Source organism: Pongo pygmaeus, chromosome 7 (assembly GCF_028885625.2).
Source record: "Pongo pygmaeus isolate AG05252 chromosome 7, NHGRI_mPonPyg2-v2.0_pri, whole genome shotgun sequence".
In the NCBI taxonomy this organism is placed as follows: Eukaryota; Metazoa; Chordata; class Mammalia; order Primates; family Hominidae; genus Pongo; species Pongo pygmaeus.
In genome coordinates this window covers 154,078,912-154,104,795 of record NC_072380.2, presented here as the reverse complement: position 1 = coordinate 154,104,795, position 25,884 = coordinate 154,078,912, and the positions used below count along the sequence as shown (strand labels likewise).

At 52.3% G+C, this 25,884-nt stretch overlaps 1 protein-coding gene across 3 annotated transcripts in view; it reads right to left on the bottom strand.

Annotated features, from left to right (window-relative positions):
- Positions 1–323: 323 nt before the first annotated feature.
- Positions 324–25,884, bottom strand: part of DENND3 (DENN domain containing 3) — a 69,152-nt gene continuing 43,591 nt past the window's right edge. Inside the window, exons 14-23 of one of the 3 annotated variants that reach the window (XM_054498411.2) lie at positions 21,295–21,554; positions 20,005–20,175; positions 18,571–18,700; positions 15,916–16,023; positions 11,489–11,628; positions 7,553–7,713; positions 5,648–5,781; positions 3,613–3,731; positions 3,399–3,536; positions 324–2,035 (exon numbers count right to left, since the gene is read on the bottom strand). In XM_054498411.2, the coding sequence (XP_054354386.2) occupies positions 1,835–2,035; positions 3,399–3,536; positions 3,613–3,731; positions 5,648–5,781; positions 7,553–7,713; positions 11,489–11,628; positions 15,916–16,023; positions 18,571–18,700; positions 20,005–20,175; positions 21,295–21,554 (1,562 nt within the window). In that variant the 3' untranslated portion in view covers positions 324–1,834. Of the gene's footprint in view, positions 2,315–3,398; positions 3,537–3,612; positions 3,732–4,070; positions 4,153–5,647; positions 5,782–7,552; positions 7,714–11,488; positions 11,629–15,915; positions 16,024–18,570; positions 18,701–20,004; positions 20,176–21,294; positions 21,555–25,884 lie in introns of those variants that run through there. The other 2 variants (XM_054498412.2, XM_054498413.2) reach the window with 2 other exon arrangements.

Sequence of the window (25,884 nt, the reverse complement as noted above, 5' to 3'; positions counted from 1 at the left end):
AATAAACTCCACTGGCCAGGATTCTGTCTGTTTGCATACCAACACAGGATAAACATGGAACCCGGGCCTGGCCAGCACATTTACTCCCTGGTTAGCACCTCTGTTCACCTGTTTTCTCTTTTATACGAGTGACCATTTCCTAAAACGCAATCACTGTCAAGATCTTGAAATTATCACCATGGGGAAAAGACATGAAGAGTCTGCATTAAAATAACGTGACCGGTGCCTAGAGTGAGGAAGGAGCACGTTCAGAATGGTCCCGGGTCATTTTCAAGACCCTCCCCCAGTCACTGTTGGATGAAGTAAGGAGCTGGACATCAGTGTTTATTAAACCAAATTTATTCTCCACAAGCTGAAGATGCCTGAGGTTACATGAGGACTGGCATTAAATAATTTATAAATGTATTTCTGACAGACTTTTATCATAAGGATTCATGTGTTTACAAAAGCAAAATCCAAGCTCTCCCCAGCTAGAAAGTGGGAAGGTGCCCAGGCTGCAAGCACAGCCTTGCGGGAGGATGAGGCCACATAGTTCGCTCCGCCCACACTCTCAGAATGCCCCAAGAAGTTAGTGGCTACGCAAAGCCAAGCCTTGGGGGAAAACCTGGTCCGTGGTGTGGACTCTCCAAGATGCAGACCCAACCGGAGGCCGGGCCCGCCTTTCCATCTGGAGGCACTGCAGAGCTTCTGAAAGCAGCTCCCAGGAGCCTGGCAAACACGCCCCAGAGACCCTCAGGATGCGCCAGCCCTGGGACTGTGTCCTGAGAAGCTAGGGCTCCATGGCCCAGCTTGTGGATGGGCGCCCAGGGGGCAGGCCCCATGCCCTCAGCACGTGCTGACACGTTCCCTCCAGCTCCAACAACCACACCAGAACCTTCCATAGAACATTTAAGTAATGAAATCTCAACATTACAGTAAAAAGGTGCAAAGGGTCTCTTTTGCAAATATTTATGTACAGCTAAGATCTTGTTGAGTTCAGTAAAGCATCCTGCACATACACATACACAGTGTGCACACGGATTCAGGGAAATTGAGCGGCACACTGGAAGACAGGATCATACATGATGCTATTTTACTTTTGGTCCCATGTAGTTTCCTGAGCATGATATTTTAGATGGAACTTTTTCTGGTCTGTGATCTTTGGTAGAAAAAAGGTCTCTAGGATTATTATAAAAATTTTGCATCTATTATAAAGGAAAGGAAAAAAGACAGCTTGCCTCAGCTGGCCCAACCCCTGCCCCGAACACCTGATTGCAGGGTGGTCCCCTCCACCTGGGTAGGCCCTGTCCACCTTCTCTGATGGGAGAAAGACCACAGTGGTTACCTGAACCACCCTTCTCACAGGCCTCGCTGGAGGCCCCGGGGCTCCCGGCTCACTGTCATGTGCCCAGCCCAGTGCTCCTCGGTAGGACTGGGTGAGTGAATGAATGAAGTAAGGAAAGGTAAAACCAGAGACGTGAGGGCCACGGGTCACCTGTGACTCGGCCAAGCTGCTGGCTCCAGTGCCAGCCCCTGGTTGTGGATTCCAGAACTTTCTAGGCAACACACAAAGTAACCTCCCAGCAGAGGTTATCACCAACAAGATGATGCAGCTGCCTGCCTGAGACATACCCCAACAGGAAACACCCTTGGTGCAGTTTAACCAGGGGGCCCGAAGGCCTAAGAGAAGGTGCATGGCCATGGGTCCTGCGGCTGGCCACACGGTAAGCGGGCTCCACGCTGAGCCTGGGCTGCCCTGCCCCGCCACCCCTCCAGGTTCTGCTCCTGGCGGGCTCTAGGGGGCAGCCAGTCCCCACACGTAGGGCACGGTTCCACTTGGCAGGCTCAGCCACGTTTATTCCCCTTTCCAAATGGCGACCTTCCCCTCCTCCCTGCCCGACCCACTCAGCACGTATCTGTCCTCAGCCGAGCACAGCGTCCTCACGGTGTCCATGTGCGCCACCAGCTCCTTCTCCACGGTCTTCCTCTCGGCATCAATCACGTAGATTTTCCCCTTGGGTGTTCCCTGCCACAGCCCTTGGCTGCCCACCCAGACCTGCCAGGGAGAAACGGGAGGGGTCAGCAGGGAAAGAAGTCCCTCCCAGGAGCGCCAGGGCTTTGCCTGGCTACCCAGAATTGACGCGTGTGCCTCCAAATCCATGTCCTTCCTGGACAGGGCCTCTGCCGCCTGAGGGTCAGGGCCACCTGGCAGGTGCAGAGGACCCTTCTCAGGCTTAGAACCTAATGGCCGAGAGGCCTCTGGGGAAGAAGACTGCATTGCGTGCTGGAAAGGTGCTGGGGTGCATCTTGAGTGCTCTCACCAAACAACAGCCACCTGTGTGAGGTGACAGATACGGTAATTAGCTTGTGATTATTTCACAATGTATACTGAAATATCACCTTGTATACCTTAGATATATATAATTTTTATTCGTCAATTATATCCCAGTTAAGTTATGGGGGAAAACACTAAACAAATTCCGCCCCAGCCCCGCCGTGTCTCAGGCTTGCTCGGGGCCTGGAAGTCCTGCTTTCCTTCCAATTTCTCCCTTTTCGGATGAGAATGTCTAACCTCTGCCTGGCCCAGCCTTGTATTTTGGGAAGAGACAGCCTGTTTCTAGCCGCACAGGTTCACAGTGCAAGAGGGGTTGGTTCTGCCCCAGGTAGGACCCGCCCACAGCTCACCCACATCGGAGGGCTCTGGCTTCACTTGGAGATTTGGGGCTCAGAACTGATGCTGGAATGGGCTAGAACTTCGGGGGATGTAGTGATGGAGGGGGTATATTTTGCATGTGGAACAGATGTGGATTTAGGGGGCCAGAGGGCAGACTGTAATGGGTTGAACAGTGTCCCCCCAAATCCATATCCTCTCCGAACCTCAGAATGTGAGCTTCTTTGGAAATAGAGTCTGCAGATAGTTCAAATGTGGTCACACTGGTTAATCCAGTAGGACCAGCATCCCCATAAGAGACACACACAGGGAGAGAGAGTGCCATGTGGCACAGGCACAGATTAGAGTGCCACATCCACAGCCAGGGCACGCCAAGGACAGCGGCCACATGAGTGGGTGGTGGAGAGAAGGGCCTGGAGTGCACGCTCCCCCCGAGCCCTCAAGGGAAGCAGCTCTGCTGACACCTTGGTTTTGGACCTCCAGCCTCGAGAATTGTGAGAAAATTAAGTTCTGTCATTTGAAGCCATCCAGTTTGGGGGAATGCGCTGTGGAGTGCTTGGACCACACCATGAAACCAGCACATGGTGACCTGTGGGCCCGTTGGCACCAACCCTGCACGTGCCTGTTAGGAGGGGAGCCCTGAGAGGCGAAGGCAGGAGAGTGCAGCTGGCTCTCGGGAGCATGGGGACACGGCCAGGGCAAGCGAGACCTGGCAGGGATGCTGGGGATGGCAGGCCCTCCACCCTACCTGCTTCTTCACCCGGATCATGCAGTGGATCTCAGAGCAGTCCTCGAGGGGCACCCTCTGCGGGGGCTGGGCCAGGTCCTTCAGGCTCCAGATGTAAACCTCGCTGCGTCCTGCACAGGCCGCCCACAGCTGCTCCTCCTGAAACACAGGGCATGGTGTGGGCTATGGGCCCCGGGCCACGCGCGTGCTGGGCCCACAGCCCCTGCTGGGATACCTCAGGAAGGAGCTGGAAGGCCAGGAAGGAGGTACTGGTGTCTCTGAAGTTCTCCTCAATCTTCAGTTCTTGACGGAGGAATCCATTTGTTGTCATGACCACGATGCTGTTACCTGTGCCTGCGGAAGGAAGGAGCTAGGATGGGGCCAGGCAGTGCCATCGGCAACGTAAGATGCCAGCACCAGAGCCGGCCTCACTACTCTTTCCAGCGTGGTGATGGGGGGATCACCATGTGCCACATGGCGCCTGAGGCGTGCACGGGTGAGGTCTACTGGGAAAAAATGCAAGATAGAGACCTGGGTCTTTAAGAAGAAATGAAGCTCACCAGAAAAGGTAAATATATGGGCAATTTCTTAATTTTTCTTAACTTTCTTGAAAGATCATTGACGGCTTAAGCAAAAATTTTAAAGAATATATTATTGGGATTACCACAATTGATACTGTTGTAAGCTTCTTACCCTATCCATGAAGCAGTATCATAGTTAGTTAAGGAGGAGGGTGATCGGTTAAGGTTGCATATTGCAATTCTTAGAGCAACCACTGAAAAATAAAACAAAAATATAATGCTTAAAAACAGTAAAGAAGATTAAATTGAACATAAAAATATTCAATACAAAAGAGGGCAAGAAAGGAAGAACAGAACAAATAACAGATGACGGGAAGAAGGACAACCGTTGGCTTGCACCCAACCATGCCGCTACCGGCCCTGAAAGTGAGCGGAATAGTGGGCAGACACCTGCACGGGCACTGTTCCAGGGGAGGCGTCAGTGGGCACCGGGCACACGACAGAGTGCTCAGCACCATCAGCCGTGAGGGAGCCACAAATCCAAACCAGAAGACACCACTTCATTCCCACTGGGATGGTATCAGTAAAAACAGGTGAGAACCAGTCTGGGTGAGGATGTGAAGAAACGAAACCTGAGACTGCGGGTGGGGTGGAAGCTGCTGCCGCCACTTCAGAAAACAGTCTGACAGTTTTTCAAACAGTTAAGCAGAGTGAACCCAGTGCGCACTTGGGGCAGGGGAAGGATGAGCAAGTTGTTCCATATGTACACAATGGAATATTAATCTGCAAGAAGGAACAAGCTATTGATATTGATACTCAGAACATCAGCGATGAATACTATAAACATCCTGCTGTCTGAACAAAGCCAGATACAGAAGAAAGCCTACTGTAGAGTCCATTTAGTAGAAAGTTCTGTAAAAACCAAATTCAGAGTGACAGAACTAAGAGCACTTGTATCCCCTGAATGGGGGCACGGCCTGGAAAGGGGCACAGACGCTTTCAGCTGTGATGGAAACACTGCGTATCTTGATTTGTTTCATGGTTATGTAGTTTAGATGTTTGTCAAAACACAACAAACTGAGCACTTCTTGGTGAGCTTTACTATATGTGAAACACGCTTCCATTACAAAAAAGAAAACGTATTCCCAGCCGTCACTCATGTAATCTGGCACATGCCGAGGAAGACCTCAAAGTGCAGGCAACTTCCATGCTCTGGGGTGTCCAGAAATGCAGACACAGCAGCCAGGAAAAGCACCTGCCCCTCCCATCGCCCCCTGGCAAAATCCCCAGTCTGGGTCCACGGAGAGTCCCAGGCTGCAGCTCTGTGCCAAGCGGCCGAGGGGAACAGGGCACGAGCTCGCCAGCTGCCCCCAGGTGTGGAGACGTGACGCACACAGAGGCCTCCCAGGAGGAGCAGCCATGACTCCAGGGGACACCTGGGCCAGCTTCAACCCCAGAGCAAGGCACAGCGAAAGCCAAGGGTAGTAGGGGCAGGAGAGCAGTAGTGGGTCCAGGCAAGACAGGCGTCCCGTCAGCCGCTGGGTAGAAAAGCAGAGGGAGGCCTGGGGAGGCCCCAGGAGCAGCAGTGCAGGTGGAGTAAAGGTTGCTGCGACCACAGAAAGGGAACCCGAGTTTAAAATAAAGACCGGAAAGGCATGAAGCAAAGGAAAGAGGCTTTCTGCTCTCATTCATCCTTTTCCCAGAGCAGGGAGGTAGGGTGCCCGCTCTGATGGCAGGGGCCGGACTTACAGCACCACAGGCGGCCGCCGTGCAGTCTGATGGACGTGAGGCCACCTCTCGGCAGCTGGAAGCGGCTGGTCACCTGCAGCGTGCTCACATTCCACGCCAGCACCGTGCCGTCCATGCTGCACGAGTACACCTCGCTGGGGGCACAAAACACACACACACACCTTTAACTTGGGCCCTCGAAAACACGGCACACATTTTAACCCAGGAGAGAACCAAGTCGCCGTGAGAGAAAATGTGCTCAACACGGATAAACTGCAAACATGACCTGCAAACATGATAACCTGCAAACATGATAACATAACATGCAAACATAACCTGCAAACATGATAACCTGCAAACATGATAATAACCTGCAAACATGATAACATAACATGCAAACATAACCTGCAAACATGATAACCTGCAAACATGATCATAACCTGCAAACATGATAACCTGCAAACATGATAACCTGCAAACATGATAACATGCAAACATGATAACATAACATGCAAACATGATAACCTGCAAACATGATAACCTGCAAACATAACCTGCAAACATGATAACATGCAAACATGATAACATAACATGCAAACATAACCTGCAAACATAACATGCAAACATAACATAACCTGCAAACATAACCTGCAAACATAACATGCAAACATGATAACATAACATGCAAACATAACCTGCAAACATGATAACCTGCAAACATGATAATAACCTGCAAACATAACCTGCAAACATGATAACATGCAAACATGATAACATAACATGCAAACATAACCTGCAAACATAACATGCAAACATGATAACATAACATGCAAACATAACCTGCAAACATGATAACCTGCAAACATGATAATAACCTGCAAACATAACCTGCAAACATGATAACCTGCAAACATGATCATAACCTGCAAACATGATAACCTGCAAACATAACCTGCAAACATGATAATAACATGCAAACATGCTATGAATGCGGCCACAGCCAGGCTTGGCGCAAATGTAACTGACTCGGCAGGAAAAGGTGGGTTTCTCGGGATGCCCACCTCTCCCACCACTGCAGGCCGCAGGCTCAATGAGGTGTTGTCATGGAGCCATGACATGACCATGACCTGAAATGGAACCTCGTCAGTGGGCCCCGTTCACACAAGGGACCAGGGAGCCAGCACGTTCCTCAGAGCTCTCGGGCGACATGGGCTGGCTGCAGGTGCAGGTGGCTGTGGGCGGGGCTGGGCTCGAGCCTGCACCCTGCGCCACCCCTGAACCTCCTGAGCCAGCTTTGCTTCCGGACTAGCACCTCCCTACCCACCCCAACAGGGCCTGACACAGGCGCCCCCAACACTGAGTCTGGGGGAAAAAGGAGTGGGGAGTGTAGCCCCTCCCCCAGGGCTGGGGCTGCCTGGACCAAGTGGGCAGCCTTGAGCACTTTCCCCACCACGGGCCTCTGCTCAAGGAGACCCCACCTCCTCCTCCCGTCTCCCCGGATACCCACTGTATCCAGTGCTGCTCCCACCGTGGGACACAGCAGCGAACAGGCAGCCCAAGGCCAACACTGAGCACTCAGGCGATTCCCAGGCAAGTCCAGGCTTCTGACACCATGGCTGGTGCGCCTCTGGGAGGCTGTGCCCTCTCGGGGCCGCCCCATGCCACCGTGCCCACAGCAAGCTCAGCAGGAAGGCCGGGTGTGGCGCCTTCATCACCACGCTTGACCCACGTTGGTGTCATGGGTTCTCCGCACCCGTGAGCAGAAGCAGACCAAGGACACCACCCAGCTTTCCTCGTTCTAGATCCACTTCACTCCGTACGCCCCGCCTGGCCCCTGTGGGCACAAGACTTGGGAACCCTACCCGCTGTGCCCTCTGCCCACCCATAAGCCAAACAGTCCCTTCTCCCCAGCAGAGCCCACTGCACCTGGGTGCCTTCTGTCCTTCCTGCACAATCAAATCCGTGACACTGGAGCAGTGGTCTGTGAGCTGCTTGTTGCAGGACATGCTGTGGACGTTGATGATGTAGATGACGGAGTCTTCCGAGCCAACCCACACCTGGTTCTGGTCGGCCATCACCATGCAGTTCTAACGGGAGGCCACGGGAACGTGAGAAATCAGTCAGTCTCGATACTGGTGAAGTCATATTCTATACATTTACTGCAAATGCTGAATTAGCGGATATGGAACCACTACTCCTAGGCGACACGCCAGCTCAGGGTCCTGGGAGCCTCTGGCCCTGACGTTGTCATCCACCCATCAGTGCATAACCTTGTTCTCTGCGTGCTGTGTTCACAGACACCTTATTGACTACGTATGCTTGATTCATTAACACGATACCCACAGCCGCCAGCACTGTCACTGCGGCCTGAACCAAGCTCATCTCACACATGCATTTTCTCTGCAAGACACGTCACCGCCTCCTCGTGCTTAGGGAGCTTGATGCTTGAGGCTATCTTAAATGGCAAAATCACCAACAAAAAGCAAAAAATGTGAAAACTGTGGCACCAACCAGGCCGAGGAGAGGACACTCGTTGGCCCAGAAAATCCACATCAGGCGACTCAAGTTTTTCCCCACTTTGTGCACATGCATGTCTGTGGATCGCCAAGAAAACACCACGAGTGTCTGTTTTGGGAGTTACAAGGAAATATTAGCAGGTGGTCGAATTTGCAAATACGGAATCTCCAAATGATGAGACCGACTGTGTACGAACAAGCAGAACTGGCAGGGGCTCCCAGTGTCTAGAGAGTGTTCTCAGGGTTTCTGGCTAAGTTAAGCAAAGTCAACTAATGATTGCTTTTAGACTTTTTGAAATCAGAATTTGTATTTTTATTTATTTATTCTTAGACAGGATCTCTCTCTGTCACCCAGGCTGGAGTGCAGTGGCATGATCATGGCTCACTGCAGCCTCAGCTTCCCAGCTCAAGCGATTCTCCGGCTTCAGCCCCCGGAGTAGCCGGGACTACGGCCATGTGCCACCAAGCCTGGCTGATGCCACCACGCCTGGCTGATGCCACCACGCCTGGCTGATGTTTGGCAGTTTTAGTAGAGATGGGGTTTCCCCATGTTGCCCAGGCTGGTCTTGAACTCCTAGACTCAAGCAATCCTCCTGCTTCAGCCCCCCAAAGTGCTGGGATTATAGGCGTGAGCCACTGCACGCAGGCTTGAAATGCTTATAACTAAGAACGAACTGAAAAAAACTAAATTTAGAAAAATAAGTTCCCTAATTTTTCCTTTTTTTGTTGTTTGGTCTAAAGCATTACTAGACTTTTGTCAATATTTTTACTGTATCATGGATGCTATTACTTTATCATCTGAGACTCATGATTTGAATATGGGGGGAAATGATTTAGCAGGCTCTCATTACCTTCTAACATGTAAAGTTTGCTATTCAGGTATCTCAGAGTGGTCCCACCCTCTTGGCGGTATGTATTTGAAGTCAGTATTTGTTTGATAGCAGTTTTGCAAGCACATACTGTGGCAGGGATTTTGCCACGTTATTTTTAGACAAGGGAACACAGCCATCAAAATTGATACCACGGCCAGGCGCAGTGGCGCACACCTGTAATCTCAGCGCTTTGGCAGGGCCACGGCCAGGCGCAGTGGCGCACACCTGTAATCCCAGCGCTTCAGCAGGGACGAGGCAGGAGGATTGCCGGAGCCCAGGAGTTTGAGACCAGCCTGAGCAACATGGTGAAACCCCATCTCTACTCAAAACACAGAAACTAGCCGGGTGTGGTAGTGCGCACCTGTAGCCCCAGCTACTCGGGAGGCCGGGGGATCGCTTAAGCTAGGAGGTCCGGGCTGCAGTGAGCAGCGATTGCGCCACTACACTCCAGCCACGGGCAATGGGAGTGAGACCCTGTCAAAAAAAAAAAAAAAAAATGATACCAGCCAATGCCTAATATATACTTAGGTATATACTCCACTGGAGTATTCTTTTCACGTTAAACATGTAAAAAAAAAAAAAAAATCCTATCATGCTCAAGGAGTAAGGCATGAGGATTTCTCGGCAGATCCCATGATGGGGTGGCTGCTCGGAGGGTGACCGGATAGGAGGAGAGTGTAGATGTGAAAATATTTTGAAAACTATAAAATGCAATTTAAATGTGAACGTCATCTGCAAATCCATGAGCAAGAACAGGAGAAACACGGACAAAGGGCGTGCAGCCCACGGTGTGGGGGAGTGTGGGGTCGCAGAGCACGGGGGGCTACTCGGCAGCCTCTCGGGCGACAGGGAAGCACACACAGATCCGCAGGGAGGGGCAGCTCACAGCGCTGACGGGCAAACAGGGAGGGAAAATCCCCAAGAAATGATGGTCTGCAGGCAGGAGGGGCCGCTGGGGGCCTGGAGAGATGAGCAGGGCAGGAATCCCAGCTTCCACACTCAACATCCCATGGTCATAGAAGAAGCGACACACCATGGCACTGCCAAGGACGCATTACTAAAAATGTATTAACAGTTGTACTTGTTTTAAAATTATCAGAAACGATTCAAACTTGCTTTAAATCAGGGGTGTGCACGCTTGTGGCTTCCCTCAGCCACAGTGGAAGAAGAGCTGTCTTGGGCCACACATAAAATATACTAACATTAACGATCGCTGATGAGCTAAAAGGAAAAAGATTGCAAAAAAAACTCAACATATGTTTTAAGAAAGTTTACGAATTTGTGTTGGGCCTCATTCAAAGCCGTCCTGGGCCATGTACAGCCTGCAGGCCACAGGTTGGACAAGCTTGCTCTAAATGAGAGGAATAATGTGTGATGAGTGGACACTGAGTTTTGCTGGGCCCTGGTCTCTGCCACCTGGCACGTGGGGACAGGTGGATAACGCTCAAGTCACTGCAGAGGCAGCTGTCTCCTCTTTTGCTCCAAAAGAGACCCAGTAACCACTGTGCCACCAGGAAACACCAGGGTCCCAGGAAACACTGCAAGTTCATTTTAAGGCCCTGGTCCCTGGGAACCTTAGTAGTGCAGTACAGGATGGAAGACATCGTTCCCAGCCTGGGCAGCATGGCAAAACCTCATCTCTACAAAAAACACAAAATTAGACAGGCATGGTGGCGTGCACCTGTTCCCAGCTACTCAGGAGACTGAGGTGGATCACTTGAGCCCAGAAGGTCGAGGCTGCAGTGAGCCATAACTGAACCACTGCACTCCAGCCTGAGCAACAGAGCAAGACTCTGTCTCAAAAAAGAAGGAAATTGTTCCCAAAGGGTAGTGTGAAGCCTCTAATAAGCAGGCAGAGACCACAATGGCTCCACTTCACAGAACTGACATCTACTTTTATTATTTTATTATTATTATTATTTGTCTGTTTGAGACAGGGTATGGCTCTGTCACCCAGGCTGGAGTGCAGTGGCACAATCTTGGCTCACTGCAGCCTCGACCTCCCAGGCTCAGCGATCCTACCACCTCAGCTTCCCAAGTAACTGGGACTACAGGCACGCTCCACCATGCCCGGCTAATTTTTGTGCTTTTTGTAGAGATGGAGTCTCACTCTGTTGCCCAGGCTGGTCTCAAACTCCTGGGCTGAAGGCAATCCACTCACCTTAGCCTCCCAAAGTGCTGAGATTACAGGTGTGAGCCCCTGCAATCTATTTTTAGATGGGGGCCTGAAATCTATTTTTAGATGAGAAAGTCAAAGCCGCCATCTTCTTCAATAAGGACGTGTAAGTAGAAGGTTGGAACAAGCTTAACATTTAATTTGAAAACTCTAGGTAAAAGTTAAGACCCCCTGTTTACAGAAACTGAGTGAGGCTGTGGAATAGCTTGTATCCTACTGTCGAATATGGATGAACACACTTGGGTTTCAGAAATCACGTGAATCCAGAGGCTTCTTTCCCGACACTTCATGTACTCACCACTTTCGCGGTGCCCACTTTAAAGCAGTGCTGGTGGATGGTCCATGAAGAAGCATCGAACACGGTCACCTTGCCTTCACTCAGAGCACACCATAACTTGGGGTGAGCGTCTTCAACTTTTTCGGCTGGGTCAAGATGCCCTAAAGAGGAGAGCAGCACAAAACTGTTAGGAGGAAACGCTTTTGCTGTAGCAGCAGGTGACTGGTGCCATTATTCAGGTGTCTCCTGGGCCCTCCTAAGCGCCAGGCCCATGTTAGGTGCTGGACGTACAAAGATGTGCCTAGGCAGAGGCTGCCCTGCCCTCTGGGAGCTCAGAGTCGGTGGGGCAGCTCGCTGGTGAGAGGGCCACAAAGACAGGGGCAGAGCCACAGGCAGATGCAGAGCCGAATGCCTGTGAGCTTTGCTAAGCCAGGACCTGCCAGCTGAGTGAGCATTCACTAGAGAAAACAGCCAGGCAGAGGGAACTGGAAGAGGAGCAGGTGGACACAGAGGGAGGGAGGCAGGGAGGGAGGGCAGCTGGAGAGACGGCGGCAGGGGCCATGGTGCCCCCCACACCCTCACGTGCAGTGGGCTCCGCGTCTTTCCCAACACTTGGTGGTGTCCATCTTTTTAATTTTGGCCATTCTAAGGGTGTGGAGCTTTTGGCTTTTCAATTGTGGTTTAATTGCATTTCTCTAATTGCTAATGAGCCTGATGGCTTGAACTGGCCATCCCCATGCCCTCTTGTGGGAAGTGTCTGTGTCTCATTCTCCCTAGTTTGCGGCTGTTATTTTTTTTTTATTTTTTTTATTTTTACTTTTTAATAGACGAGGTCTTGCCATGTTGCCCGGGCTGGAGTGCAGCAGTGTTCACAGGTGCGATCACAGCAAACCGCAGGCTCCGACTCCAGGGCTCCGGCCACCCTCCCGCCTCACTGGGACCACAGGCACGCCCGGCCAGCTGTTCCGGTGTTCTGGATATGAGCCCCTAACTGACTCCATGGTGCTGTATTCATAAATTACATATGACATTATAAAAATACCATAAAGCAAAAGACTGGTGAATCTGACTACATTAAAAGCAATGATTTTAGCAGCACCCATTTTAAAGATCCTTCCCAGTCTGCAGCTTACATTTTCATCCTCTCAAAAATGTCTTCTGTCCATTTCCTGTGGCAGGGTCTGGGGAAGGGGCCGTAGGCGCCGTGTCTGGCCACGAAGATGGCAAGAAGCCTCTGAGACAGCCCAAGAAGCAGGCCCAGGAGAGGGACAGGGACGATGAGGCTTCCAGCAGAAAGCAAAACGGACCAGAACCTCAAGGGGCCGAAAGCACAGGCCGCAGGGAGGCCCAGCCACAGCTGGAACTAAGACCCCTGGCGGAAAGCACGCTGCTCCCTCTGCCTGGGCGGTGGCAGCCAGGACTCCACTCCTGTTTCAACACCTGCCAGGACAGCTTTTGCCATCTTCAGCTAGAGTGAGCGTTGCCCTGGAGCCTGTTGCACTTTCAAGAATAAACTTTCTTTTTTTTAATTAAAAAAAAAAAAAAAAAAAAAAAATCCTGACAGTGTCACGTGACATCTTTAGTGGCTTCTCACCCGTCATTCCCACCTGAGCTGTGAATTTAAGGTAAAGCAGCCCGGAGGCCTGCCAGAGGAAGCTCTTTGGTCTTCTACCCTCAACTCTGTATCACCGTGAATTAAACCAGCTCATTTGAAAGGAGGAAAAAAAAGTGTCTTCTTTTTAAAATCATTGCTTTTGGCCAGTTGTGGTGGCTCAAGCCTCTAACCCAGCGCTTTGGAGGCCAAAACCGGCAGATTGCTCAAGCTCAGGAGTTCAAGACCAGCCTGAGCAACATGGCAAAACTCCATCTCTACAAAAAAAAGTATACAAAAATTGGCTGGGCATAGTGGTGTGCACCTGTAGTCCAGCTAATCAGGAGGCCGAGGGGGGAGGATCGCTAGAGCCCAGGAGGCAGAGGTTGCAGTGAGGTGTGATCGCGCCACTGCACCTGGGTGACAGAGCCAGACCCTGTCTCAGAAAAAATAAAAATTATAAAATCATTGCTTTTAATATTGTCAAATTCAACATTCTTTTCCTTTATGGTTAGTATTATATAATTTATGCATTTTTTTCTTTACCATAAAAGTCATGAAAATATTCTTCTCCCCTATTGCCTAGAAGTTTGCTTTCATTGTTCACATTTGCCTGCCCTTACCACCACGTTGAGATTTCGGCCCCCTTGGGCCTGACCCCAGGGCGGTCTGAAGGGGCGAGGTTTCACCTTTCCCCTGAGGATATTCAAGCGACCTCCCGCCCTGCAGTACTGCCTCCATCCTGAGTCCAGAAAGGCAGGCCTCCCGGTCTTTCTGGGGTGCGTTCCAGTGGTCTGTTGCTCCCATGGGTGAGACACTGCCCTCTCTGAAAGGCACGCTCCCCGTGGGCAGAGCCTGAGCTGACCTGTGGCCTGGCCTCAGGGCTGGTTCTCCTAACTCCTCGGAACCTGTCGGAGACACAGCCCCAAGCTAATGGGAGTAACAAGACTCCCCCTTCTTGATGAGGCCTGACCCCACCTCTTGTCCCTGTAATCTCACGAGGCTTGCAAAAGCCCTGCTCGGCTACCAGCTTCTCGGCCACGCCTTCCAGAATCGGCAGCCACAGGAAAAGGTGGCTTCCCCGTTCTCCACGGCTGCTTTGCACGCTCTCCGCAGGCCTTCAAGATGCTCCTGGAGGGGAAGCCGCCTGAACTCCTCGCCCGTCACAACAGGAAGCCCAGAGTGAGTTTCATTTCAGGGAAACCAACCGGGACCTAAAAATACCATGTATTCAAATGCCATGGTCAAAGTGTCTTGGTCTGTGGAGTTATCTCTGGCGAAGTCAGCACAGAGCCCGGCTTAGACACATCAGGTAGGCCTGACGCAGGGCGGCCCTGATGACGCTGCCTGCTTGCTCAGACAGGGTCTATCGCGTTCCTGGGTTTCTTGGCCTGCCATGAAGAGAGAAAAACTCTCTTATGGGGAAATCGCTTCACACACAGCTTCTCTGCCCGCCTGAAGCGTGAGCTCCGTGTGTGAATGGCCAGGTGCTCTGTGAAGCCGCGGACATGGCCTGTGAGAGGGGGTGATGCCTACGTCTGCATCCCTGATGCCTACGGCTGACACCTGCAGATGGAGATGCAACAAACAAAGTGACAATTTTAAAAATCCCTTCTGGGCTGGTGCAGTGGCTCACACCCGTAATCCCAGCGCTTTGGGAGGCCGAGGTGGAGAGGTATCGCTTGAGCCCAGGAGTTCGAGATCAGCCTAGGCAACATGGCGAAACACCATCTCTACACAAAATTTTTCAAATCACCTGGTTTCGGTGGCACGTGCCTGGATTTGGTGGTACAAGCCTGTGGTCCCAGCTACCCAGGAGGCTGAGGCAAGAGGATCGCTTGGATCCAGGAGGTTGAGGCTGCAATGAGCCATGATTGCACCAACTACACTCCAGCCTGGGCAACAGAGCAAGACCCTGACTCAAAAAAATAAAAAATACACAAAAAATACAAATCTTTTCTGCCGAGAACTGTATTCCTGTGTTTTCCACACTGTAAACCCTCAGCATAAGCTTCCCTGCTGCATTCTCCATAAGCCAAAATTAAATAAAAGTATTTTCCACAGTTTAAACGTGCAACATGACAGCCATCTTTTTTTATACCGAGACCCTTGGTCGCACCCATTTCCTTCTCTTGCCACCACCCTGATGCGGCGTGCAGGGTCCCAGGAAAGCCGAGCACAGGAGGCAGGTGCAGCCTCACCCAACAGAGAAGAGGGACTGGCAGGCACTCAGGGCCGCTCAGGGCCGCACAGACTCCTTGTCATTCCAGTTTCTATGACAACAAACATCTGAGGCACCATCACCTTATCACCATGACAGGAGGATCCGATTAAGAGCTTCCGGGGGAATGATGTGAGCGAGAGTGCTTTAGAAAGTGCCAGTGTGTTAGCCAGGCATGGTGGCGGGTGCCTGGGGACTCAGCTACTCAGGAGGCTGAGGCAGGAGAATCACTTGAATCCAGGAGTTGGAGGTTGCAGTGAGCCGAGATTCACCACTGCACTCCAGCCTGGGTGACAAAGCAAGACTCCGTCTCAAAAAAAGAAAGAGCTAGTGTGACCGTCGACTGCTCTAGAAGGTGAGGGATGGCAGCCCTGGGGCGGGAGCTCAAGTGCTGGCCCCATTTCCATCTCCCGTGGGCTCTCTGGCTCCAGTCACTGTGAGGCTGAGTCCATGGAGCGGTTGCGCCAGCTGCACACCTATCACGCAGCACTTCACCTCAGAAAGCAACAGTCACCTCGTCCCCGCTTCTCCCGTGACACTGGTTCCCCTTTCACTTCAGGGCTGACCCTGAACCCAAACCTAAGCACATCGGGTTGGCTGAAAACTGGCAGTGAGGAGCGGGCAGAGGGGCCTTACCCGGAGTGTAGAGCAGCACGTCCACCGCTTGTGGGAACGCCTCCCCCGCCGAGGGGTTGATTTTATGCTTCAGTGTTTCCAGGGTTGTCTTCGGAAGCGTCATGGGCACTGAAAGACAAGACACTTGGAGTGTCACTGTCGCAGACTCGAGGAAACAGACGCGATGCAACAGCCTCACGCACTCTGATTTCTGCAGAATATCAGCTTGCAGGTAAAACTTCCTAATTTGTGAAGACGAAGCTCTCTTGGACCCAGGGCACTGAAAGAAAGCCCCGCACCCTCGGCCTCCTTTCCTGGTTGTCACCTGGTGTGCGAGTGAGTGGCCAGGCACATCCCCCACCTGTGTCCACACCACACCTCCATGCCCCTATGCCTCGAGCTGCCTTTGTTTAAACACAGCTTTCTTCTCTGCCCCTGAGCCATCCCATCTGATCTCTAGCTACACCCAAACATGACACAATGCCCAGCAAAGCGGAGATATAAAATTCTCCTCAATAACGAAGCCTTCCCAAGATGAAACCCAGAGACCTAACCCATGAGCACAGTTTCCCAGCCTAGAACCGGGGGCATGTTGGGCTGGATAATCCTGGCTGTGGGCGAATGCCTGGCATCCTTTGTGCCGTGGGATGTTGAGCATCATAAGATGCCAGTAGCACCTCACACACAACCACAGATACCTCCAGGTGCTGTCAAATGCCTCTCTGCAGTGAGGGGGTGCAACATCGCCCCCCATTCAAAACCACTGCTCCTCAGGATATCCTAATGCTCCTCTTGCTATCCAATCCAACCCATGTTTCCAGGCAAAACCTAAAGCGGCCTCCTGCCTGGAGGCCCCTGGGGACAGCCTGCTCTGACACGGCTCCTCATTCCTGCCTGGAGGCCCCTGGGGCCAGCCTGCTCTGCAGTCCCTCCTGCCAGCCCCGGGCGCCTCAGCCTCCTGCGTCCAGGATTCCCTCAGTCCCTGCCGTCCAGGGCCTGCCCCTTAAGTGCTTCTCTTCCATTATTTTGTTACTGTCATGGCAACCTGATGAGGCTGGTTCCTTTATCCCCATTTTGAGAAAAGAAAGATGAAGAAACCAACACACATCGACATCCGTGATCAACTGAAGATCACACTGTTAGCAGGGGGTCGACCAGGACTCCGCACGAGGCTGGCGGGCTACACCAGACTACGGTGAAAGCCAACTGGCCGCGGCCAATGCCTCTTCAGCTCCTGCCTCGGATTATGACATCTTCGGGTATTATTTAATTCTGTACAGTCTGAGACCTTCCATCATGGGTTGACCATAAGCTACTAAATTAAGCTCAGGCTCATGTGTCCTGAGCTTTACACATGGGAAAATGTTTCCGGATTTGTAATGAGGGAGCGGGAGCCAGCGCACCACACCGAGTGACACCAGCGTGGCGGCTCCTCCTCTGCTGTCATGCGCTGCTAACAAGGCATTAGAAGGCTTTCCTGTAAATGCCCGACAGAGATTAGGCATGAGTTTGGAATGAGATCAACAGCTAAAGTAGGGGGTTTGTTTGATTTTGTTCCCAGGGAAAAAAAAAGAGCAATCAATGTCTGGTTCCAGGACTGTTGGACAAAAGCTCCTTCAAGCCACTCAGCCGGCCTTGCAGGAACACAGGCACCTGAGCCTGGCTGCTGCTGAGCTCAAGGTCCCCCTGGGTCACATGGGAGAGGGATTCTGTACCCAGAAAGTGGCAGAGGTCCTGCAGTTGGTGACAGATGCCACAAAGATAGCAAACTGTGCCCAAGCAAATAAACACGTAAGTGAGGTTTGTTCCTAATTCTGGGACGTTTTAAAAAGCCAGAGTCCCCTAGATCTATGCCCAAGGGAAATGAAAACAGATGTGCACACCAGAGCTTGTACATGAATGCTCACAGCAGCCACAACGCAGAGGCCACACCAGTGCTCACTCACCGATGAAGGGACAGACCAAACGTCCTTCACCTGAACAGTGTCTATTACTCAGTCACAAAAAGACCAGAAAACCCTAGGCTTGAAGATCACCTTTCACAAGAAAAAAATGGGAGTCCAGCACCAGCCTCTATGGCTTCCAGAATGCGAGAGCCAGATGCAAATCTACAGGACGGTCAGAGGATTCCTGTCTGGGGAAGCTGACCCAACCAACAAAAAAGCGGATCCTGACATGCAGGGCCTCTCCTCACTCATGCAGCAGTGAAGCCCATCAGTCAACAGGCCGGCTGTGCAGAAGTTCCCAGCTTCTCAGCAGGTGTGTTCCTAACTGCAAGCCTCAGACACCCACTCCCCACCAGTCAGAGATTCCAGGAGCCGCTCCACAACCTCCCACAGGTTTCTACTGTGCTTCAGCCAGCCAGAGGAAAGGCTGTTGTTTGCAACTAAGAATCACCACAAATGCTTGCAGTGTACACTGCAATGCTATCCGGACATTAAAACAACCAGATGCCTCAATTGGACGGATGAGCAAGGGGCTCCAAGGTGCATTGTGCAGTGAAGGAAGGAAAGATGCCAGACAAGGTGTGCGACTCAAGAGTAAATTACAAATATAAAAGAAAAAACTGGGAAATCTGGGCTCGGTTCTACTTGATAAAACAGACATCGACCAGATAAAAACACTTAAGGCGTGTAATCAGGACAATGATCCACGCTACGAACGGGCTTATCTTACTTTCGTTCCTCATTTTATCAAAGTAGGATAACTTGGAGGCAGCGTAGATGGCGCCTGGTGACTGCAGTGTGCCCACGACGGCGTCCATCAGCAAGACGTTGGTCAGCGCCTGCTGGACGTAGTGAGGGTCCTAGAACAGAAACACATGCGTTTCAAAACAGCAAGAATCACTAAGACCAGTTCAGTGGAGACCTTGTTGTGTCACACAGAACAATCCTTCCAAAATGCATTTTTTCAAAGTGACATGAAGAGTTTAAATCACCGATGAATTTGGATTTTATGTCATATATTTTTTCTCTTACTTAAGACAAATATTGATTGTTTATACCAGGGCTCAGCCAGTGTTTTCTAGAAGGGGCTAGGCAGGAGGCATTTCAAGCTTTGTGGCCAGTCTCAGCTGAGATCACCCACTGCCTGCCACTGTGGCACGGGAGCAGCCAGGGACATTTCATAAACAAACAGGCAGGACTGTGTTCCAATAAAACTTTACTTACAAAGACAGTCCACTGGCCCACGGGCTTTGGTTTGACTATGTTGGTTTATGCTATGTAAACCAGTGGGTATAGCATCAGATGGCTAGTCCAAAAGCCACAGGGCACTGGAATCTTAGAAAAGACCCAGTCACCCTCCGCCCTGTGACCGAGAACTTCCTGTAATAACAGCAGCCCTCCTGCTGTGGCCTCATCTGTTCCTCCTAGCACTGCCACTGTGGTGGGTGCCATCGTCCCTGGCATCTCTCTGAGGATTAGTGGGGCTACGCACCTCTTCATAACCTGGTGAACTGTTCCCTTTCTATGAGTTCCACGTTCATGGTCTTTGCCCATTTTCTAAGGCGTCTTCCTGTCTTTTGCCGCCCTTGAGCAGCGTGGATGCCTCCTCTACACACCACCGGCCCATGGTTCCCTTCATTACTATGCAATTGTCATTTGATATCATCAAAGCTATCAGTTTGGCCCAAAGTAAATTAAGGTACAACAATCCCTAGAAAAATCATCTTAACCCTGTGGAAGGAAAGCAGTACTGCCCCTGCCAAATTCCAAATCCTGTGACTGTGAAGAGTCGCTCAGAGCAGGGGAGCCCAAAACACCCAACTCCGGCCTGCAGGTGTGGACAACACCAGCACCATCCACCCCCGGCCCCACTCTCTGGGACGTCGCCAGCCCGGAGGGGGCAGTAGAGCACCCACACCTGCCCAGACCGCCCTGCGTTTTCTCATCATGCTCTTCCCTAGCACCATGAGGCCTCTCACTGGGTCCCACAGACCACAACATCTTCAATGCTTCTGTCAAGATGGTGTCCGACAAACCTACTCTGCTTAAGAGACTCAGACCCGAGCCCGAGCACTCACAGCTGAGGACCGCCACAGGACCCACAGGTGGCGAGAGGCCCCTGAGACAGCCACAGCAAAGGGCAGAGGGGACCCGTGTCTCCCACCTTGTGGTCATCGGCCAGCTTCTTCCCAGCCCACATCTCCTTCACCATCAGGTGCCAAAGGTCACACTCGGTTTTCAGGTTGGCTTCGAAGACTTCTTTCTTGGACGCCACTCTGATTTTTAAAGTGGGTATTCTCCGAAGTAGAAACGCAGTAGTGGTGCTCCTGACCTCCTACAGAGGCAGAAAAGAAAAGTTAGGAATGTCACACTCAGAGAACACGTGGATTCACCAGAGACAGAGACAGAGGCAGAGCAGGCTCTGGAATGAAGAGGCATATGGGCTGCAGGCACACATCCTGCTGGCACGTGGAAGGCAGGGCCCCGGGCAAGGGGCAGTGTTCCCGTGGACGGCAGGTAGGATTCGCCCGCGGTGCGGCACCTACACCCACCCACACAGCTGGGCTCGCCCAGTGTCCGAAGGCGGCGCATTCTTTCACATCCTTAAATGCTTCTCTCTCCTTTTTTTTTTTTTTTTTTTTTTTTTACTTCCATCTCCCTTTCCTGGTACTTATTTACCTTTCTTTGGAATTCTAGAAGTCTGGCAAAGCAGGTGTGGAGAAAAGCATAAAGTGAAGGCCAACAGCAAGAGGGGGATCTACTGGCCGAGCATTTACTATGGGCTGCGGCTGTGGTTTGACTGCCTTTCCGGCTTCTATGACCACTCAGTAAGTGATCACATAAAACATTCGTGTATCTGACACGCCTCTTACAGTCCTCTTAAATCTGGGAAAACAACTATAAGGTGTAAGAGGAATCAGGATGAAATTCAGATTTCCTCGACAGGGAAAATGACTACCTTTAGAGTATAATGTTAAAACTGTTCGAAGATTTTTTAATTGTTATAAAATAAAATTGTTATGTTTTATATGAACCAGGTCCGACTGTGACTAGAAAATATGAGCTACTGTAGCTCACCGTGGCTGGCACACGGCGGTTTCTCAGTAAACATCTCATGGATGAACGAAGGCGTCCTACTGTCCCTAATGAGAATGTCAGCCCACATTGCTGCTTACTTCCTGCCTCCCAGATGCAAGTCAGCTGTGTCAGAGAATCAGTTACCATTCTAAGCATGCTCCATATGCAAACTATTCAATCCCCACCACCCACTGAGAAGGTATCAGCCTTATTCCTGCTTTACAGATGAGCAAACTGAGGGACAGGAAGGCAAGTGGTCTGCAGAAGCACTGCAGCTGGTACTTGGCACGGCTGGCAGACAGCTCAGGGCCCACTCCAGCCATCTGTCTCCTAAACACAGGTGGGGTCTGGTGCCGTCTGCCCGTGCTGTCCTTACCTCTATATTTCTGAAGGTGGAAATCTCCATGTAGCCTGGCCTTCCTTCGGTTAGGAGGAACAGGCGCTTCTGGGTCATGGCGATCTTGCCAACACCTAGGTTTGTCTTGACGGAGCTGGACAACTTATACACACACTCATTTTTATCCAGGTGTTCCATCACCAGCCACGGCAGACTGACCTCCTGGGCTTCTGCTTCCGTCTCCTTCCAGCAGTTGTAGAAATCTTTGAATGTTTCTGGGTCGATTTGTTTCTCCTGTCCTTAGTTTGATAAGAAGAAAAGAGAGGTATCTTACAGCCACATACCTCGGGAGCCCCAAGGGCTTCTCCATGACCTGAAGAAACCACGCACTACCAGAACCCGGCAGCAGGTGGCGCCAGCACTCAGGGCACTGGATGGAAACTGCCTAGGTTTCCCAGGGCCTTCCTGGCAGCCCAGGTGTGTCCAGCTGTCAAGGGAGGGGCACACGATCTAGGCTGAGCCCACAGCCCTTTCCAGCCGCCCGCTCTGGGATGGCCATGGGACCTGCTTCAGGTAGTCACAGCAACTCTTACCTTTGGGTAGGGAAGTCCTTCCGGACAAGGACACTCTTCTAATGGTGGCAAAGACCTTCCTCATCACTAGAACTGGTGGCCACTGTCTCGGGGTCATGAGAGGAGCTAGTCCTAGGATGAAGCTAACGCCGGGAAGGTTGGATCCTTAGCGACACTGCCCTGCCACTGGGTCGGCCTCGCCTGTAACTGGCCCGACCTCCACACTCTTTGGTTAGGAGCAAATCATTGACTTTTGTTGTTTGCTACTGAAATCACCTCCGCTGATGAGAAGCAGTAACCTTCTCTCGAGGCCAGCACTCGCGGGCTCTGGAGTCAGAGAGGCCTGAGCTGAAGCCCGCTTCACAACCTTTCACAGAGGCTTCTGGCAAGTTGCGGAACGAACCTGCTTTTCTGTCAGCGGGAGATGGGACGACCCCTCGGAAATCCCAAGTCCCTGCCGACAGGTCCTGCCAACTCAAGCCCCTAGCCTGCCTGCTTGCCTCTGCCTCCACCCTGTGTCCCGAGCCTGCCTGTCCCTCTCTCCGTCCCCTGACGTGCGGCAAGTCCCCCTCAATTCTGCACAGGAAAACCCTCCTCAGTGGCTCCTGCCTTCAGAGCCACCGGCACTCACAGCCTGCTTTGTGTGGCACTCAGAGCCACTTTTCTCAAATGCAAGGAGGAGCTTCCGCTCCCGTGTTTAACACTCAGGGCTGCTTCTGTACAGCACAGCCACATTCCTCCAAGATTGGGCCCCACCTACCCACCCCACAGCCCAGCCGTACCAAGCATGCTCCCATACAGGTCGTGTTGTTACACGCACACACACATTCATCCTGCCTGCTCACACCAGGAAACTCCTACCCATCCCTCAACACCCAGGTAGGCATGCCCACGCACAGCCTTCCCTGATAAGGCAGAGACATCCTGGCCAGGCCACTGCTGAGCTGCACACATGCTTCCCTTACGGCACTGCTGTATCCAGCAACACTTGCTACACCCCAAGAACCACAATCCACTCTATATGGGGTCCCAATGAATCCTTACAGCCACCTTATGAGGTGGCTCATTCAAAAGGGGAAACTGAGACACAGAGAGGAAAGCCCTTTGCCAGCAGACCTGGGCCGTGAGGCTGGGCAGACGGTCTGCCCAGAGCTGGGGTATGCCTTCCCTGCTGGTCGCTGCTTGAAAGGGGAGTACCTGTGACCTCAGATCCTCAGATCCCGAGTCTGAAACAGCAAAAGACGTGGCTAATGGTCCAGCTCCGCCACGCCCCGTTCCAATTCCATACCAAAGCGTCAACAGCGATGCCTGTCTAGGGAATCTGCTATCATGGCCACAGTTGAGTCCAGGACGACTGAGTCGTCACAGCAGCAACCAAAAGAGGACCGCCACGGGAAGGAAGTCAGCGCTGTCACAGGCCAGGAGGAAATTTCCTCATCTCTTACATCTCACTTCCGAGTCACAGGCACTGCAGGCCCTGCAGGGGTGAGCTGAGCGGGAAGGCAAGCTTCAGCACACGGCGCAGGCGCCAGGTGGTTATGCGAAAATCTCCACCAGGTGGCGGGATTCCCAATGAATTACTCTTTTTGCCCGTCTGTATTTTCTAGTCACCAGATCCAAACAGAAGAGAAATATGAGCCAGTAAGGGTCTCTGTAGGCCCAGTGCATTTGTTCCAAAGAAGTCACAGAAGAAGACAAAGGAGGGTGCTGTGGCCCAGTGGGCGGGGCCTGTCAGGCCAGGTCTCTGCAGCCCCTGTGCTGGGCAGCAAGGTCATCTGTGAGGTCGCGAAGAGCATGTGGGTCCTCTCCTGACTCCATACCTAAGATTGTTTGCCAGAGTCCCTCTTCTGTTTTAGAAATACCATTCAATGCAGCCACCTCCGCCTCTGACTGGGGCGCCTCAGCCTACACTTCCCAAGGGTTCTGAGTTGCTGGATTTTAGTTTTTATTTTATTTTATGTATTTCATTTTTTTTTTTTAACTTAGAGACAGCATCTTGCTCTGTCACCCAGGCTGGAGTGCAGTGGCATGATCATAGCTCACTGCAGCCTCGGATTCCTGGGCTCAAGCCATCCTCTAGCCTGGGCCTCTCGAAATGTTAGGATCACAGGCGTGAGCCAAGGCGCAGACTCTGGGTTTAAGGCAGAAGCACTTGTTATGTGAATCACATCACATAAAGCAATCTTTTGGTCAGGTGGCCAGGCGAGGAGAGGCCCAAGAAACAGGAAAAGGAGAGCGAGTGAGAGTGAATCGGCAAAGCCATCACCTAATGAAGGAGCCAGACACCCTGAGTGTGGAGCCCCAGCCACGGGTCCTGCCCCTTGTACCACTCAGGGCAAATCTTCTTGCTGCCTGGTCCACAGCAGTTACTGGGGCTGGGCAGGGTGAAGTGTGTGTCACCAGAGCCTGACACAGCTTCTCACAGACAACAGCGCTGACCTCAGTGCAAGGGCGCTCAGGGCTCTAGAAAACCCCAACCAAGGGAGGAGCAGCAAGACCAAAGAAGTCCCATCAGGCAAGAAGCAACACTCACCGCAGCTGCCGCCAGTGCTCAGCCAGCGGGTGGACACCACATCACCAGCACTGCAGCAGAACAAGACAGTGCATGCCCGAGGTCACTGTGCAAACCCACACCGTGCACAGACACTGTGCACACCGACCACCATGGTGCACATCCAGACACTGTGCACACCTACCACAGTGCACACCCACAGACACTGTGCATGCCCACCACTGTGCACACCCACCGCCACTGCACACACCCACAGTGCAGCACGCCCACCATACTCACCCACACTGTGCACACCCACAGTCACCATGCACACCCACTGTGCATGCCCACCACCATGCACACCCACCACTGCACACACCCACAGTGCAGCACGCCCACCATACTCACCCACACTGTGCACACCCACAGTCACCATGCACACCCACTGTGCATGCCCACCACCATGCACACCCACCACTGCGCACACCCACACTATGCAGCGTGCCCACTATGCTCACCCAAGACACCGTGCACACCCACAGACACTGATATGCACACCCAGACACTGTGCACGGCCACCACCATGCACACCTGCCACATTGCACACCCAGACACTGCACACCCCCCACCATGCACACCCACGGCCACTGTGCACACCCATTGTGCACGCCTACCACCGTTCACACCCAGACTGCATGCCCAGCACCATGCACACCCTCGGCCACTGTGCATGCCCAGCACCATGCACACCCTCGGCCACTGTGCATGCCCAGCACCATGCACACCCTCGGCCACTGTGCGTGCACACTACCGTGCACACCCACGGCCACTGTGCGTGCCCACTACCGTGCACACCCACGGCCACTGTGCACACCCACTGTGCATGCCCATCACCATGCACACCAACACCGTGCACATCTAGGCACTGTGCACACCTACTGCAGTGCACACCCACAGCCACTGTGCACACCCACTGTGCAGCACACCCACCACTATGCACACCCACAGACACTATGCATGCCCACAGCCACTGTGCACACCCGCGGCCACTATGTACACCCACTGTGCACACCTACCACAGTGCACACCCACAGACACTGTGCATGCCCAGCACCATGCACACCCACGGCTGCTGTGCACACCTATGGCTACTATGCACACCCATAGCCACTGTGCACACACACCAACACTGCACACTTATGACCACTGTGCACATCTGTGGACACCAGGCACACTCATGAGCCCGTGCGATCCACAGCAGCTGTCATGCACGCGGTTGTTGCACACGCCCACATGGGCACAATGCCCAGTCCTCATTTGTCTCCAGTTTCACACAAACACCAGCTGTTAACCGCTCTCTCGTCACCCACATGCCTCCAATACAACTGTTCCTGCTCAGCTAGGTGGCATGCAGGCGACGTCACCATTGGAGCTGTCCATGGACGTCTTGCTTCTGCACGGCCACGCTGGAAGTGACAGACACGTCAGTGTCCCTGGGGAGGGCCACCTCACAGGCAGCTGCAACAGAGAGCATATTGGCCTTGCACTGTTAATAGCATATTTTGC